The 16,359-nt window shown below is 51.2% G+C and overlaps 4 protein-coding genes across 10 annotated transcripts; 3 read left to right on the top strand and 1 right to left on the bottom strand.

Moving 5' to 3' along the window:
- Positions 1-51: 51 nt before the first annotated feature.
- On the bottom strand, positions 52-3,795 carry Cog4 (conserved oligomeric Golgi complex subunit 4). Of its 5 annotated transcripts, none has more exons than XM_033472330.2 (11): positions 3,597-3,795; positions 2,980-3,075; positions 2,701-2,898; positions 2,252-2,626; positions 1,966-2,174; positions 1,670-1,865; positions 1,351-1,598; positions 1,039-1,261; positions 696-962; positions 446-631; positions 52-382 (listed from the first exon to the last, which is right to left on the bottom strand). In XM_033472330.2, exons 2-11 carry the CDS (start codon positions 3,052-3,054, stop codon positions 125-127), a joined length of 2,235 nt encoding a protein of 744 aa, XP_033328221.2. In that variant the 5' UTR covers positions 3,055-3,075; positions 3,597-3,795; the 3' UTR covers positions 52-124. The 5 variants fall into 5 exon arrangements, with proteins under 5 accessions (XP_033328221.2, XP_033328219.2, XP_033328218.2 ...); XM_033472328.2 differs by lacking the exon at positions 3,597-3,795 and adding an exon at positions 3,193-3,555; XM_033472327.2 differs by lacking the exon at positions 3,597-3,795 and adding an exon at positions 3,240-3,554.
- A 440-nt stretch (positions 3,796-4,235) lies between these two features.
- LOC143258738 (putative aarF domain-containing protein kinase 2) lies at positions 4,236-6,743 on the top strand. 3 transcript variants are annotated; one of them, XM_076527725.1, is made up of 6 exons: positions 4,236-4,486; positions 5,449-5,681; positions 5,776-5,851; positions 6,112-6,153; positions 6,235-6,340; positions 6,435-6,743. In XM_076527725.1, the coding sequence occupies exons 1-6, from the start codon at positions 4,462-4,464 to the stop codon at positions 6,589-6,591; spliced, it is 639 nt and encodes a 212-aa protein (XP_076383840.1). In that variant the 5' UTR covers positions 4,236-4,461; the 3' UTR covers positions 6,592-6,743. The 3 variants fall into 3 exon arrangements, with proteins under 3 accessions (XP_076383840.1, XP_076383839.1, XP_076383838.1); XM_076527724.1 differs by lacking the exon at positions 4,236-4,486 and adding an exon at positions 4,521-5,361 and having other exon boundaries at positions 6,438-6,743; XM_076527723.1 differs by lacking the exon at positions 4,236-4,486 and adding an exon at positions 4,525-5,361.
- On the top strand, positions 6,666-8,031 carry LOC117221400 (putative aarF domain-containing protein kinase 2). Its single transcript, XM_076527748.1, has 3 exons — positions 6,666-6,881; positions 6,972-7,202; positions 7,816-8,031. Exons 1-3 carry the CDS (start codon positions 6,666-6,668, stop codon positions 8,029-8,031), a joined length of 663 nt encoding a protein of 220 aa, XP_076383863.1.
- Positions 6,753-16,280, top strand: shd (cytochrome P450 family 24 subfamily A member shade). The gene is made up of 12 exons (XM_076527711.1): positions 6,753-8,027; positions 9,835-10,121; positions 12,739-12,885; positions 13,477-13,638; positions 13,727-13,925; positions 14,225-14,415; positions 14,520-14,718; positions 14,803-14,965; positions 15,089-15,255; positions 15,355-15,433; positions 15,529-15,726; positions 15,882-16,280. The coding sequence occupies exons 3-12, from the start codon at positions 12,765-12,767 to the stop codon at positions 15,996-15,998; spliced, it is 1,596 nt and encodes a 531-aa protein (XP_076383826.1). The 5' UTR covers positions 6,753-8,027; positions 9,835-10,121; positions 12,739-12,764; the 3' UTR covers positions 15,999-16,280.
- Positions 16,281-16,359: the final 79 nt, after the last annotated feature.

Below are 16,359 nucleotides of genomic sequence, written 5' to 3'. Positions count from 1 at the left end.
TCGTAAGTCCTGTTCATTCTGATGTTGTGTAGATAAAAAGAGAAAACAGAATAATTGAGCGAGTTTGTTAACAATTCATAAATACATTGCATACAATTAAAGAATATGATGGACATATTATGAATTAAAGCTTTAGTCTTTTTATATCATCTGGACGAAAATCAGTTCTTAAAGATGCAACATGACGAACTTCAGCAGGTGTTAATCTCCAAGCTATCGCGTCTGCACCACAATAGTCGGCTAACTCCTCCACTTTTTCAACGCTTAATATAGTAGCCATTTGCGTCAGTCTTGCAAACTTATCGCGTATAGACCAGGATGTAGCAGCAGCTAAATAACTTGCCAACGATCTTATTTCTTTGTCAAGTATGAGGCCTCCTGCCTAAACAATTAAAATTAAAGGTAAAGTACGCGTTAAATGAAAAATGGAGACAGTTATACTTACTCTGTTAAATGTGGACTTTAGAACGACTTTTTCTAATCGAGCTGTGACTTCGGCAGTGAGAAGGCCGATTAAAGCATCATAATTTGACGCAGTTAAACTGTCTTTGAAAGTTCGTAGTAAACCTTCTAAATTCATGACTAGAGTTTGCACAAATGGTTCTTCAGTTTCATATCGTAATAAATCATCCTAGAAATTTGTACAGTTTAGTAAAATGAAAATATCAAAATGTAAACATCCTTGTGTCATTTACCTCATTAACATGATGATCCACGGATAAAAATGCGTCTACCCAAGGAGATACTCTTGGTTTAACTGCACTTACACGAAGCTGTTCCAATCCATAGTCTGTGACAGCTCGTAAAATCGATATAACACCTTTTAGGCCAGACAAACAACTGTCAATTTTACCACGATCTTTATCTTGCATATTAGGAAACGTTGCATCTATTTCACCATGTAGACTCTTGCACAATGTTTCAACGTATTCGATACTAACGTCGGTATTATTTAAGTAAGCCTGTGTTCGTTGGTAAAATACATATGATAAATATCATATCTTAAAAGAAAGATTTGAAAATCATAGTTAATGTTACCAAAAACATTAGACGAGCAAGTTCTGTGTCCGAAGTTTGTAAACGACCGTGTTGTATGCTTGTTTGGAGAGCGTTGTACGCTTGAGCCAAATCCAAGTATCCAGCCGGATAACCTTGACGCAGTCGACTTCTTAATCCGTTCGCAAACTCTCCTTCCAATATACCACAAGCCATATTAACTACCGCGCATACACCATCTATACTCCAGCTGGACATGGAACGTCTGTAGAATGCAATTTTAATAGAATTTCAATAAAGTAAATGTATCTGATTCGTCGCGCAGCATTTTTGTGCTACAGGTTTTTCTAATACCTTACACATTTTTGTACTATGAAGAAAACGTCGTCCACCATGCTCGATGTTTGTTGATCCTGGTCCAAAGTATCCATTCCCAATGCTTTATTTACACTTTCCTCAAGGAAATATCGTTCCAATGCAAGGTAAGCACCCAGAAGATCTTGCATTCCACGTGCTAGGTCAGAATTACTGATTATGTTTTCAAATTCATTTGTTAAATCTTTGTATTGTGCATCGTCCTGCGCACTAATTTCGATGTCGTTCTACATTGAAAGTACTAGTTTTAGTGAAACATTCAATGTGAAAGTTAAATCACATAAAATAAATATATTACCTTGACTCTTCTTCTTAAGAAACGTATATATAACTCCGCTCGTGAATGCATTATGGTAATTTCTCCTAATAACAGATCAAATTCTTTTGGATCAGCTCTTTCCGAACTTGTCTTTCGTAGATGATCATTTATCATTTGTACCTTTTTAGATATGCATCTGTGCTTCGTAAATTCTGTAATAATTTTTTTGACTTGCCTATCGAAGAAATTAATTGCCGGAATTACAAATAATTCCGTTAACTAATTGTCGAATTGTAAATATGTATTCGTTTCTATAATTATAAGAACACACTTACCTATCGCATTCTTTCTGTAATATGGAAATTGTCATTAATAATTTCCCAGGTCCATAATATGTTTCGATTATCGGTTGGTGTATCTCGACAATGCGGGCAATTCCCTCGAATAACAATGTTATAGTATCGGCAAAAATAACAGAAGCTCTTTTATCGTTGCTCTTAATATCCAAAGCTGCTTTTAAATTTTTTTGCGCCGCTTCATGTAACTAGAGTCCAAATGGTTAGATTTTAATGAAATACACGATAACGTAGTTGAAAAAGCATACGTTGTCTTTGACATTACCTTGGAGCACAGGTAACTACAAAATTTTTTCAGTCCTTCGGAATGCATTCCTAATAGAGGAAATATTTTGAAAAATCTTTCAACGGAAGCAAGGTCTTCCGATTTTACCGCCTCGTCGAACTTATGCGTAATCACTGTTCTAAGTTGTAACGCCGCTTGCTGTAAAGTAATCAAAGAACTGCTTATGTTGGTATGGTCCATCGAAATATCTTCGGCTGTTCTTTCTAACAACTGTTGATCCATCGACAGATAACGATGTACATGCGCGGCTCCTTGTTCGTAATCTTCGTTATACAATGCCATAGCAACACCTTCGCTGCATAATTGTAAATCGAGGATATCGTTTACTCGTCTTTGACATTCGCAAACTCTGCTCTATCGGTGAAATATTTACAATGAAAATTGTATGTTCTTAATAGCACGAAGGTCGATGTTACGAATCAACGTACCCTTGCTAAATCCAGCTGTCTCACCTTGGCACTGACATTCTTAGCCAACTCGTTGGTTCGTGCGATCATGTTGTAAAACTTTTCACCCTCTTCTCGCACGACGATAACATTAGGTAATACCCTGCTTATATTTTGCAGTTTTGCTTCCACGTGACATTGCCTCGAAAGTATACTTTCCAAAGCTCTTCCTGTTTTAATCTACAAAGTGAAAGTTTATATTCAACCGGATAGCACTAACGAAACAGGCCACAGAGTAAACGACGGGATAAGCCTACGAACCTCATCTTCCGATAATCTTTCAAGTATGTGCGTCAAATTTTGTTGATTTACAGGTATATCCATGATATGCAGCATATATTAAATGGAATGATCAACCTGAAGCATTTGAACAAACTTTTTTAATATATATACAGAAAATCTTGCGAGGTCGTCGAATCTATGATAACAAGGCTACATGATGCAGGTCCATGCACAATTCAAATATATAATCACAAATAATCGAATATCCAATATTTCAATTCAATCCTCCGTCTGTTCACCTCCTCAGTCCTCGTCGTTGCTGTTGCTCACCCTCGCCATAGATATAAAGTATACAGGGTGTCTCAAAATCGGGAAACGATGGGTTTCCGAGGTCGTTCTAAGCAACTTTTCCCTTAGCGCAAATGCGATCCGCGGCTTTGTTTAAGAGTTATTAACAAAAAACAGTGACCAATGAGAGGCGGCCGTGCCAACGAGCGGACGAAGCCCGGATCCGCTCATTGGCTCGGTCGCCTCGCGTCAGCTGATCTCGTCTCTCATCGATCACTGTCACTTTTGTGACACCCTGTAGAATTGAATAGAGTATATATGTATATATAGTAGCACGTGCATACGCGACATACGCAGTAAATGCATACATATATGTGTCTACCAATTCACGAGTTTTTCTTCTCCCGATGCAAGAATCTTTTTATCTATCGTGCATCCATCTTCGCGCAGTTGCTTCAGAAAGAGAACGGGAGATGATCGAGAGAGACAGAACGAAACCAGCGGTCTCTATGCGCAGTGTCCACGCGAACGAGAAACCTAGGCCACCTCACGCTCTTTTCGCGCATCCGTACGCCATGCACTGTACGCCTGGAGCTCCATCTGAAACACGCGGCGCAATATTCGACTTGTAATTGTCGCTCGTCGCCTCGTACGTTTCTCAACCGCGCGATCCAGCGTATTTGCGAACATCGAATATTGCGCCATGCGTACGGATACGCGAAAAGAGTGCGACCGCGATCACGGTAAAGCGAGATGGCCGAGATTTCTCGTCCGTGTGACTTATTTCGCACGAATGCATCGATGTCGTGCTAAATAACGTGTAAAATATATTTGTTGTTACGGAGACACATAATTAGAATATGCTAGAAGTTGTAGAATACCAGAGAGAGAGAGAGTTGGAGCAAACAACGAAGGATTCTTCTGGATGTACTTAAGTTGTAAATTGTAAATGTAGTTAAGTTGTAAATTCTAATTGATTCTAATGCCCTATTTACATCTTATGTACATATGTATAACAATGCTTTTTGTAGCGAAGACTGAACCGACCGAGGAGCAACGGCATTCGAATTTCAACGGGTTTTGTACGGCGGCGCCATCCGTGTTCGAACGTTGAACGAATTTTGGAAAACGGTTCGATCGTTTTGTCGCTGCACGGACTGGCGTTATTCGGGCGATTTAAACGGGTAGAAAATTCGCGCTGGAGCTAGAGTCTGGAATTTGTTCCAATATTCAATGGCAAGACACGAAACGGAAAATCGTACGTAACCGATTGATTTGAACTAGAACGTGTGAAAAGTTTTTATAGGCACGTTGCTAAGAATCTCTTCCGAGATTTTCGATCGTAAAAGCGCACATATTACGTGCTAACCTGTGCATTCGAGAACATGGAAATAGTACATTTTAAGAGTCGATCGAGCAGTACCGTGTACCGTGTACGCATATTAACAAAAGACAGGACGATCGGCCGTTGAAAACGCTTCGGCAATTTAGCCGTTCGAAGAATCGCGATGCAACCGATAGAAAGTTGATATTCTATGGCCACAGTTTTTTGCGCGACCGCACGTCGGAGTTCCCTCGGAATTTGCGATGAATCGGTCTACACCGATCGGGGGAAATGAAATTTGATATTTTGTCGGCGAACCTCGAATCCTCGAATTCGATCGATTAGAAAATAAAATCGGAGGTTGTCGTTTGCCTGTACGAAGACCAGCGAGATGGGATCTCGTTCGAACTTGTCGAGATTGGCCCGCGCGACGAGACTCGCTTGGAGTCGACGGGATAGTTGGCGAACTACGGAACCGAATTACAGGCGTAGAATGGAATACGTGGACGCGATTCGACTTCGGCACGCCACCGCGATGAGACAGATCGGCTGCGAGGGCTCGAAGCGCGTCGTCGAAGCTGTTTTGATACTCTCTTACGAGTCCGAGCGACGCACCTTGATCCACGAGAACGACTCGGTCGCGACAGGAACGGCCGAGGACCGGGAAAATTTCTTGACCGGAATTCGGAACGCCGTTTCGATCGCGGCAAGAGCGTTCGTGATCGGATCCGTCGCCGTTGGACTAGCTGTCGCTTATTTGGTCACGCGTGTCACTTGTAGACACGCTTTCCCGATCATTCTTCTGAAAAGTAACGATCGAATCGAAAGCGTTTGACCGTTCGAAAGGAACTTATTCTTCGCGTCGATCGTCTAAATACGTTCGAAATTCTGTGCAGGTATAGAATTCCTCGGGCCAATTTTCATAAAGTTTGGCCAGTGGGCATCCACGCGAAAAGATTTGTTTCCCGAAGACATTTGCGGCACGCTCGCGCAGTTGCAGCACGCCGTTTCGCCGCATTCTTGGTTTTACACGAAGCAGTTGCTGAAGTCGATTTACGGGCCGAACTGGAACGAGATATTCGTCAGGTTCGAGAGCAAGGTGCCGATCGGATCCGGATGTTGCGCTCAGGTATTTATCGTACTATGACGCGACCGATTGTAAGGTTAACCAGGTAACCACAATATCGTTCGTTCGTCTAATCTTCGTTGTCTCTGATCGACAGGTGTACAAGGCGTGGGTAGATTCGAACGCTCGCGTCGAAGCGGTGCGAAACCCTCGAGTACCAACGTTCGTCCAAAGTAAATTAGAAAGTTCTGCCGACGCAATAGCTTAGATAAGCCGACTCGCGTTGGCCGACCAACCAGCGACCGTCGAACGGAGGGACGGACGGACGGACGGACGGACGGACGGAGACCGATCGAGGCGACACGACGGACGACCGCGCGCACCGGACACACGCTGCGCGCGGTCTACGTAAAAATCTACAACCGCAACCGTACGGTCTACGGTTTGCGTGGAAAGGAATGGTTCTCTGCTCACCGACAGTTTTCTTTTACAGTTGTCGAACATTTGAAACTGGGATCGTTGCTCGCGTTGATCGGTAAATACGATGACGTACATGATCTCGTACGAGAGAAATTGCAAGGAACGTCTACTCGAGATCGGCGAACGTAAATTTCAGACGGGGCGGCGTACGAGGAGGTCGATAAAGAAGATGCGATTCGGCGGAGGAGATTACAGCCGGTCGCGGTTAAAGTTCTACATCCCGGAATTAAAGATCAATTGAGGTACGATCGCGAGGCGAGACGACGCGATCCGTGTCGCGACGATAAGACATAACCTGGTATCTAATCGATTCGTTTCACCGTGTGTTCGCGCCAGAAGGGATCTCTGCATCATGAGAGGAGTCTGCAAATACGCGACGTACATCGTGCCCGATTTCTATTGGCTCAGCCTGACCGATTGCATCGACGAGTTCTCGTACACGATGGAAAACCAAGTGATCCATTTAGCCTTAGCCCAAAGGGCAACTCGTTAGACCTACTTACGCGCCCGGCGAGGCGTAATCGCGATCGTTGTTTCTGTTTGCTGTCCGCGTCGGCGAAGGTCGACATGAATCGGGAAGCCAGGAACCTGATGAAATTTTCGGCAAACTTCTCCGACAAGAAGGACGTCGTTTTCCCACGAGCTTACGCGAATTTCACGCGACGAGACGTGCTCGTGGAGAGTTTCCACGAGGGCTCCTCCATCTCGGATTACCTCGAGAACGAAGACGTCGAGCTGCAAGAGAAGTTGGCGAGGATAGGAATGAAAACGATCCTGAAAATGGTTGGAATCCGTCGCGTAATACGTAAAGTAGAATGGAATAATGGAATAGGATAGAGAGCGCGAAACTGTAAGAAAACACGGTGATCGTAGGTGTTCAGGGACAATTTTATACATTGCGACTTGCATCCTGGCAACATCTTGGTCGAAGCGGATCCCGAGTCGACCGGAGGAACGCTGTCCTGGCTGCGGAGGTTCATCGATCGCGATCACCGGACGATCGATCCGCGCTTGATCATCCTCGATTGCGGTTTGGTGGTGTCGTTGAACGCTCGATGTCAGCGAAATCTCAGAGACGTGTTTCGCTCGGTATTGCTGGGCAATGTGCGTACGCTCGCGGTCGTCCTCTTTCTCTCTTTCTCTCTTTCTCTCTTTTTCTCGTTTTCTTTCTCTTTCTTTTCGCAGGAAACGAAAACGAATAACGAATACGCCTCGCGTGCCTCGCGCGCGCGCGCGACCGATCGTGCTTTTAGGGTGAACTGGCGGCGGAGTACATTCTCGAACACAGCTCGCAAGCGTGTCCCGACCCGGACGGTTTTAAAACGACGTTGAGGAGGATCGTCGACACTCATCTGAGCAGCAAAGCGAACGTAATCGGAATCGGAAACGACACGCGCGGGGTGAGACGAAATAACTTGGCCGTCTCGGACGTACCTCGGTTTCGTTTTGTAATAGGAAGAAGAAATATTTGATATTCGTTCACGTTGCAATTCTTTTCGAAAGGAACATATTTCCATGGTCGTTGCGCGATAGGTCGGGTCGAGACCGATCCATCGTCGAGCTGTCGCGCAACCGCGCGTCTTCGAACGCGAAAAGTTCAAAAACGTTTCGGCGCGTCGTTTCTTCCCATTACGAGATACCGGCTAAATATTCGAGGAGGTCGAGTTATTTCGCGTTTCGCTTCGATACGCGCTTATAATCCACGCGACTGTTTCAGGTGAACGTGAACACGGTCATGAGCGAATTATTTTCAGCGATGATTCGGCACGGCGTGAAGCAGGACGGATCGTTCAGCACCGTGATCCTGAGCTTGGCGATGATCGAAAGCATCGGACGCAGCCTGTATCCGGACATGGACGTCTTCGCGGAAGTTCTACCGTTCGTTTTCACCGGCGTTCCCATGTACGACGAATCGGAGTCGGAGCAACGGTAGATAAAACGAGTGTGGCAAGGGAGGCGCGTTCTTTCGATCGCGGCAGAAGCGATCGGCCGGCGAGAACGCTCTCGCGGACACCGATCGGATTCAGGAAGTACGCGCGCGCGCGGGCGCGCGCGCTCGGAGCCGAGAAAATTCCTGAATTAATGACACAACGCGAAACGAGTTCCAAGGAGGATTCCGATATTAAAACAGACGGCAGGAGGAACGCGTAATCGCTCCGGACAGAATTCCGGCGAGCGACCAGTTATCCGCGATCGCTTCCTGGTTGGTCACCGTCGGCCGATCATCTTCGACGCGGCTGCGATAGGTCGAGTCGTCGCGTCGCGTCGAACACCGTCGGAGCGTAGCGCGCGCGCGTTTCTCGCGCTCGTACGCTCGCACGCGCGCTCGCCTCGCTCTCGTCTCTCGTCTCTCGTCTCTCGCGTCTCGCGTCTCGCGTCTCGTAAAGGAGTGCCACACGTTCCACGTGTTCCACGCGTGCCACGTGTACCCGACGCATCGGCCGGGTTCGATTTCGTTTTTGCCGTTTCAAACCTGAAATTCGCTTTAATTTCGCACGGCGCGCGCGATTACAAAATTTTCTCTCGCGATATCTCTGGCCGTATCTCGCGAGCGGTCGACGAGAAAAGCTCGCGATCGCTTCGAGGGATCATGTCCGAACGTGGTCACCGGTGGCAACGGTACGGTAAGTCGGTGCATCGAGTCGCTGCGTCGCGCCTGATAAATTCGTTTCTCGCCGGGAGTACCAGAACCGGAACCAGAACCAGAACCAGAACCAGAACCAGAACCAGAACCAGAACCAGAACCAGAACCAGAACCAAAGTCAGAACCAGAACCAGAACCAGAACCAGAACCAGAACTAGAAGCAGAACTGCGACCGAAACTGCGATCTCGAACGGCAACTCATGAGCGATCGTGTGCTCGTTCTTTCTTCGGGTTCCTACCGATCGCGAAACAACCCCCTCCGATAGTTTCGCGAGTCGAAGAAGATCGGCATGGCATGGAAAGGCATAGCTGAACAGAGCAAAGCAGAGCTGAACGGAGCAGAGCTGAACAGAGCAGAGCAGAGCAGGGCATGGTAGAGTAGGGTAGGGTAGCGACGTCCGGAAGACGGCACGAGGGGGGACCAACTTGCGCCGCAAAGTCGCGGCGGCGCAACGGCGCGTGTAAACAGAGGACAGCTAACAGGGCAGATAATAAAGTTCGTCTTCGAGAGCGGCGACGGACACGGACACGGACACGTACACGAACACGGATACGAACACGGACGCGGACGCGAACGCGATCACGGACCGGGCCCTCGACGTCCGCTCTCGACGCTGCTTTCCGTTTCCCATATCGATATTCGAAGCCGATCGAGATACCGTCGATTCGTAGATCGAATTCGTCGACGGCGCCGCTACCTGCCGATTAACCGCTCGATCGGTATCCCGTCCGCCGCTCGCCGCTGTTCCGGATCGGTCTCGATCGTCGTTGGATTCGCCTCGTCGAATTTGCTCGTCGGCCGCGCGTTCGAAGATTCGATGCGGCGCGCGCTCGCGAATCTCGTCTAGAACCGTTCCGAGCGTTTTCCTCCGGCCCGTTATCGCGAATCGAACGTTATTCGCGATCTATCGGCCGTTCTCTCGTTCCTTCGTCCTTGCGTTCGTTCGCAGTCGAATTTCTCTTCTTATCGGTTACGGTCGACTCTACCGCTACCGCGCTGCCTCTACCGCTACCGCTACCAATTTCACCGCTACGCTACGACCACTGCCACGATCGCCACCACCGTCGTCGTTGAAACCACCGCTACCGAAGCTACAACCACCACCACCACTACCGCTGCTGGAACCGCTACCACCGCTATCGTCGCCGCCGCCGCCACCACTATTTTCGTCATCGTCGTAATCGTCATCACCGTCGCATCGCCATCACGATCGCCATCGCCATCGCCATCGCTATCATCGTCGCCGTCGTATCGTCGTAATCATTATCGTCTTCGGTGCTTCCAAAATTATAACCATCGCCGTCCGCGAGAACGATAGCCACGAGGACGTTCGGCGTTTCCTTTTAACGGTTCCCTGGACTACGCACACCTGGACTCCGTAAGTAGAAGAACGTATCATTATCGTTCGCTCGTTTGTACTCGTCACGCGAGTTTGCGAGTTCGGCTCGCTCTCCGATCTCGGATCTTGAATCTCGAATCACGGATCCGAGCGTTTCCGGGTTCGGATGCTCTTCGAGAGTACGTTTCCGAACGGTGATTCTCGGTTCGCGTGCCACCGTGCCGGCGTGCAGAACGCGATACGGGACCGAACGGTCCGGCAATTTGCTAACGAAGCTCGGAAATGGATTTGCTTTCAGGATCGATTTTTACGATTTTCCATTGCTCGGACAAAGAAAATCGAATCAACCTCGCGCGCAACGTTCGATCGGAGGATAAGTAGCGTTCGCAGCGAACCACGCTGGAGCGAGAATTCGCTTTCTTCGGCTCGAACGATCTCGGCGTCGTTACGGTACGATGGGTCGTTGAATTCGTCTCGACGCCGGCTAGAATATTATCGAGTCGGAAATATGCGTCGACGTATCAAATATATATATATATATATATCAAGGCGACCAGCATTTTTTATAGAAGAAAGTTCTTTTTTCGGAAGCTTTTATATTCTAATACGCGAAATAGCGAATATCGACTAGCTTTCGTTGCAAAAACATTATTTTGTCGGATCGTTAAAAATGTCTGCGACATCGTGGTGTTTTGGTGAAAATGAAACGGTACCTACGATCGAAATATGTTAAAGAAAATATCGTACTCTTTTACGTTAAAAACGAGCCGTTTCAACGACCGCGTATTTCGTCGCGAGAAACGCGAAGAATCGTAAATGTTTGGGACGAACGAATCGACGGGATCGGGGTATTCCAGTACCCGAAGCCGAAAGATACGGTTCGTCGAAATTATAAACGGTACGCGAGGTCCGCGTTCCTCCGCTCGTCGTCCGTTCGAAGAAGTCGGTCGAGCGGCGACGCGACGTTGAAAATACTGCTCGCGGTTCGTTAAAATCCGTGGAAACTTGGAAAGCGCGGATATAATCGTGGCTGAAATTTGTACGATCCTGTAACCGAAAAGGAATCGAAATCCAGCGATCGGCGACGAGCTTCCGATAGGCCGCGTTCGACTCTTTCTCGTTTCGCTAATCGCGCTCTCCGAAAGCACCGAGCCAGATAACATACGCGTATTTACACGTTGGCTCCTCGATAATAACGTCGGCAAACGTTCGCGTCGACTTTCGCCGGAATAGGTACATACGTTCGTATAGAAACAAAGCGAGTCCTCTCGTCCGTCCCTCGAGTCGCGTCGCGTCGATCCGGCGCGTTTCTTATCGCGCCTCGGCAAATCTTGCGCGTCGATTCGTTGCGAGGGTATACGCGTATCCGCTCTAAATATCGTCTCTCTCCGCAATATTTTCATTCGCTTACCTTCTTGACGCGATTTCCGTCGACTCGGCGCCGAGAACCGATTAAAATCGGGAGCACGAAGGTTAAAGGGCGAAGGTTCGCGGACGATACCCGCGGTTCCGAGGACGGAGGAAGGTTTCAGCGACGTCGAGTCGTCGGGCAAAATCGAGAAACGTCGATTCCTAGGTCAAGTTCGTGCCAGGGTTCTCCAAATTCGACGAGGCGCGCTCTCGCCGGTTTCGAAAATCCTTCGACGAGCGACCGTTGAATCGAAGCGAATCGCTGTTTGTTGTCGAACCGATCGGCGGCGACGTTTCGCCGACTCATCCGAGTACACCGAGCACACGATCGATCGGAGACGTTCCCAGATAACACGGACGCGTCGGTTCGCGCGACTCCGCGGCACGCGGGGAAAAATATTTTCGCGTTCGCCGCGCGAAACGGGAAAGCGGTTCGCGAAGCGGATACTTTGGAGAAGGTCGCGGCATCGGCGACGCGGGCGTCGTTCGCGTTAAAGTTGGAACGCGAGGCGTGGCGAGGCGAGGCGAGGCGAGGCGAGGCGACGCGGCCGTCCGTCGACCGAGGAAATACGCGACGAGCGGTCGCGTCGCTCCTCGAACACCACGAAACGCGCCGTTGTGCCGGCGCATTCGAGAGCGTCGGCTCCGGCGATCCGTCCAACGGCTCCGGAGATTAGCGACTCGACGCAGAAGCGGCAGCCGCGCCTCGCCGCGCCGCGCCACGCCGGGTCATCGCGGCGACACGCGTTATCGACGCGTTGCAAATACGTATTGCGCGTATTCTTGCTATATAGAAGAAACGCGGTCCATAAATAACGCCGGGGCAATCTCGCCCGAAGAACCGGCGACTCGTCAGTTTTTTCGGTCTCTGTTCGCGGCGCGGCGCGGCACGGCGCGACGTGCCTCGAGAGCCCACCCACCGCTCGCGTTCGGTTCAATCTCGTTTCGTTTCGTTTCGTTCGTCCGATTTCGTCCGCGTCTGTGATTCGCGATATACGAGAATCTCCGATTCCTTCGAACGATTTTCCGCACGATTTCTCGCGCCTCGAGTCTCGCGTTCGCGATCGTAAATCGAGAGATTGCAGGGGACTGTTTTCGGAGCCGGTGGTGGTGCCGGTGGTGGTGCCGGTGGTGGTGCCGGTGGTGGTGCCGGTGGTGGTGCCGGTGGTGGTGCCGGATCGCGGAATCGCGGAGAGGAAGACGACCGAGAGCGAACGGTAAACAGCAGTTTGGATCGTTCCCGCAGGAATAACGTCGTCGCAGCGTTCCTAGATGTTCCTTTCGATCGCCTGGTTCGAGGCGTTCGCCGCGACGCTTCTGGCCGTTCTGATCCTCGCGACCGGCTATCGGCCCGCTTGGTGGTTCCGGACCGGAGCGTTTCACAGGAAAAATGGTGAGTTTCGCTCGTAGTGGGTAAAATTTCCGTTCGCGCGGTCCGCCGCGCCGCGCGGCTTTTCGCGTTTTACGAACTTTTCGTGCGCTCTCGCGCGGCTGGCATGCGCCGCCGTTCGCCGTTCGCCGTTCGCGCGCGGTCCACGGCGTCCGAGAGCCGACGAGGAAAGAGCAAAGGAAAGAGAGAAAGGAAGTGAGAAAATTGTACTCGCAGAGGCGTGTTCGAAGGCGCTTGACCTTCAATTTGAAGCGACTCGGTGCCGCACCGTCCCGCGCCGCGCCGCTCTTCGCTCTTCGCTCTTCGCTCACGGCTCGCAGCTCGCAGCTCGTGGGCTTACGGTCACGGTCCCCCTTTCTAAGCGCGGCGCTCGCGGTTATGCGCGACAAGGTCGCGCTGTTCTCCCGTCCTTCGACCTTAGAGACGACTTTCTCGCGCTCGCGCGGCGAACGATTGAGAAAGCGCGAGGCTCGAACGCGAAACGTCGCTCGCGCAGTAGCTTCGTCGTCGCGGGGAAAGGGAGAAGGGAAATTGGATCGTCCGAGCGCGGCGTCGTCCGTGCTCGTCGGTTGAATCGTTCACGGCGATCGACAGCTCCGACCGAGGAGGAGCCCGAGGGAAGCGAGGGAGGCGATGGAAGCTGCAAGACGGTGTCCGACGTGCCGGGCCCGTACCCGCTGCCGATCTTCGGCACCAGATGGATATTCTCGTGGTTCGGTAGCTATCGGTTGAACAAGATCCACGAGGCTTACAAAGGTAAGGCCGCGATGTCCTGCGCGGCCCCTCCGCGCGCATCCCGGAGGATGCGGTTGAACTCAGCCCGCTGTTTCTAATTCAAGAATAGATCTGCATCGACGTTACGGGCCGCTGTGCAAGGAAGAGGGACTGTGGAACTTCCCGGTGATCTCGGTGTTCTCCCGCCCCGACATCGAAGCCGTTCTCCGACGAAGCTCGCGGTATCCGCTTCGTCCTCCGCAAGAGGTGATATCCTACTACCGGCGAAACCGTCGCGATCGTTACACGAATCTTGGCCTGGTCAACGAGTGAGTAGTCGAACCGCCGCGAGCCGCCGCGTCGGCTCGTCCGACTCGGTCGAGGTCGAGGTCGAGGTCGAAGTCGAGTTCGAACGCAAGGTCGAGTTCGCGCGTCTCTTCGATCGGTATTCTCGAATCGTTCCATGTTCTGTCGCGCGCGCGGAGAGAGACGCGCCAACTTTTTAGAGACGACCCGCGTTCGAATCCGTCGCGGCCTCTGAACACGCGATACGAAAACGGTGGTTGGCGCGCGTCGACGAAACAAACGCGAGTCGAATCGACGGAGCACCGACGAGAATTTTCGACAGACAGGGCAAACTGTGGCACGATCTTCGGACAGCGCTCACGTCGGAGCTGACGGGGGCCAGCACCGTCCTCGGTTTCTTCCCGGCGTTGAACACCGTCGCCGACTCCTTCGTCGATCTGATTCGTCGCCGAAGAACGGCCGGGTACCGAGTAACGGGATTCGAGGAACTCGCCTACAAGATGGGACTGGAAAGTAAGCCGGCCGCCGAAGCGTTTCGGTCGTTTCCCGACCGCTTCTCCCCCAACCCGCTTTAACCCGCTCTCGTCGTTCGTCGCTTTCGCGTTCTCTCTTCTCAGGTACTTGCACGCTGATCCTCGGCCGACACCTCGGCTTCCTGAAGTCCGACTCGAGCAAGACGGTCTCCTCGAGACTGGCGGAAGCCGTCCGGGTTCACTTCACCGCCTCGCGCGACGCCTTTTACGGCCTGCCGCTTTGGAAGCTGTTGCCGACGTCCGCGTACAAGCAGCTGATCGAGAGCGAGGACGCGATATACAGGTGTGCGAGAGAGGCCGATCGAACACCGACGTCGAAAAGCGTCGCCGAGGCGTCCCGATTCTAGCTTCCGCGTTGCCGTTTCAGCATCATCTCGGAGATCGTCGAGGCGACCATTCGCGAGAAGCGGGACGACGCCAGAGACGAATCCGTGGAGGCGGTCTTTCAGTCGATTCTGGGGCAAAAGAATCTGGACATGCGGGACAAGAAGGCGGCGATCGTCGACTTCATCGCGGCCGGGATCCACACGGTGAGCGCTCGACGATCGATCGATCTTCCGGAACGATTTTCTTTCTTTTCTTCTTCTTCTCTCTCTCTCATCCACACGCGCCATCGCGCGTCCTCGCGATTTTTCGTTCTCGGCCGCTCGCAGCTCGGCAACACTCTGGTCTTCCTGTTCCATCTGATCGGCCGCAACCCACCGGTCCAAGCTCGGCTCTACGAAGAAGCCCGCACGTTGGCTCCGCCCGGCTGCGACCTGGCCGTCGAGGACCTTCGGAAGGCCAAGTATCTGCGCGCCTGCATAACCGAAGCTTTCCGGTGCGTCCACCCTTCTTCGCGTCTCGCGGCAAATTCACATTTGTACGTATTTCGAATTCGTGGACTCTCTCGTTGATTCGTCGACTCGTTTGCCCGCAGCGCGATGCCCACGACGACGTGCGTCGCACGAATCCTGGACGAGCCCATCCAGCTCGCCGGATATCATCTTGCCGCAGGGGTGAGTTTCTCGATCGACGCGCACGACCGTCGGCGAGAGTCGACGTTCCTCTCTCTCTCTCTCTCTCATCGCCGATACTTTTCTTCGCCTCGCAGACCTTGGTGATACTGCACACTTGGATAGCCGGTCTCGACGAAGAGAACTTTAAGGACGCCGCGGAATACTTGCCCGAGAGATGGCTGGCTCCCCTCGCTCCCCATTCGCCGATGCTGGTCGCGCCTTTCGGGACGGGAAGAAGGATATGTCCGGGGAAACGTTTCGTCGAGCTCGCGTTGCAGCTCGTCCTGGCAAAGGTACGAACCGTAAATCCCCGTTGTCCCGTCGGTCTCCGTCGCGCGATCGGCGAACGAACGTTCGCAGCCTCTTGGGAAAACGGTAACGAAAGAAGACGGCGGCGGGTAACAACGATTCGCGAAACGACGTCTAACGCGATTCTTTTCTTCCCCAGATTATCCGAGAATTCGAGATTGTCGCGGAGGAGGAGCTTGGTTTACAGTTCGAGTTCATCCTCGCGCCAGAGAGCCCGGTGTTTCTCGGTTTCCGCGATCGAACCGCAACGACCTGAACCGCTTCGTTTCGTTTCGTTTCGTTTCGTTTCGTTCCGCTTAGTTTAGTTTCGTTTCGTTTCGTTTTCATCGCGGATCACGCGCGTTGTAGTATTTATACGGGATCGAGTCGACGAGATGTCGCGTTCGCGGTTCGGCCTTGTTCTTTTTCGTTTCGTCGGGTGGCCGCTCGACGCCGGGCCCGAACGCCGTTTCCACGTAGCCGAATACCTTTTCACGAGTCGTGTAAAATATGTAGATACCTACCTTTTCTTCGTTAATACAATACGATACGATACCGACGAACGCGTGGAAGAAGACGCGACACGTTTGTTCCCACGTCACACGTCAGATCCCCAGTTCCAAACCCCGAGAAAACGA

This window comes from Megalopta genalis, unplaced genomic scaffold, assembly GCF_051020955.1.
Source record: "Megalopta genalis isolate 19385.01 unplaced genomic scaffold, iyMegGena1_principal scaffold0037, whole genome shotgun sequence".
NCBI lineage: Eukaryota > Metazoa > Arthropoda > Insecta > Hymenoptera > Halictidae > Megalopta > Megalopta genalis.
Note: the sequence above shows the minus strand (reverse complement) of the source record. Positions and strands in the feature narration are given on the sequence as shown.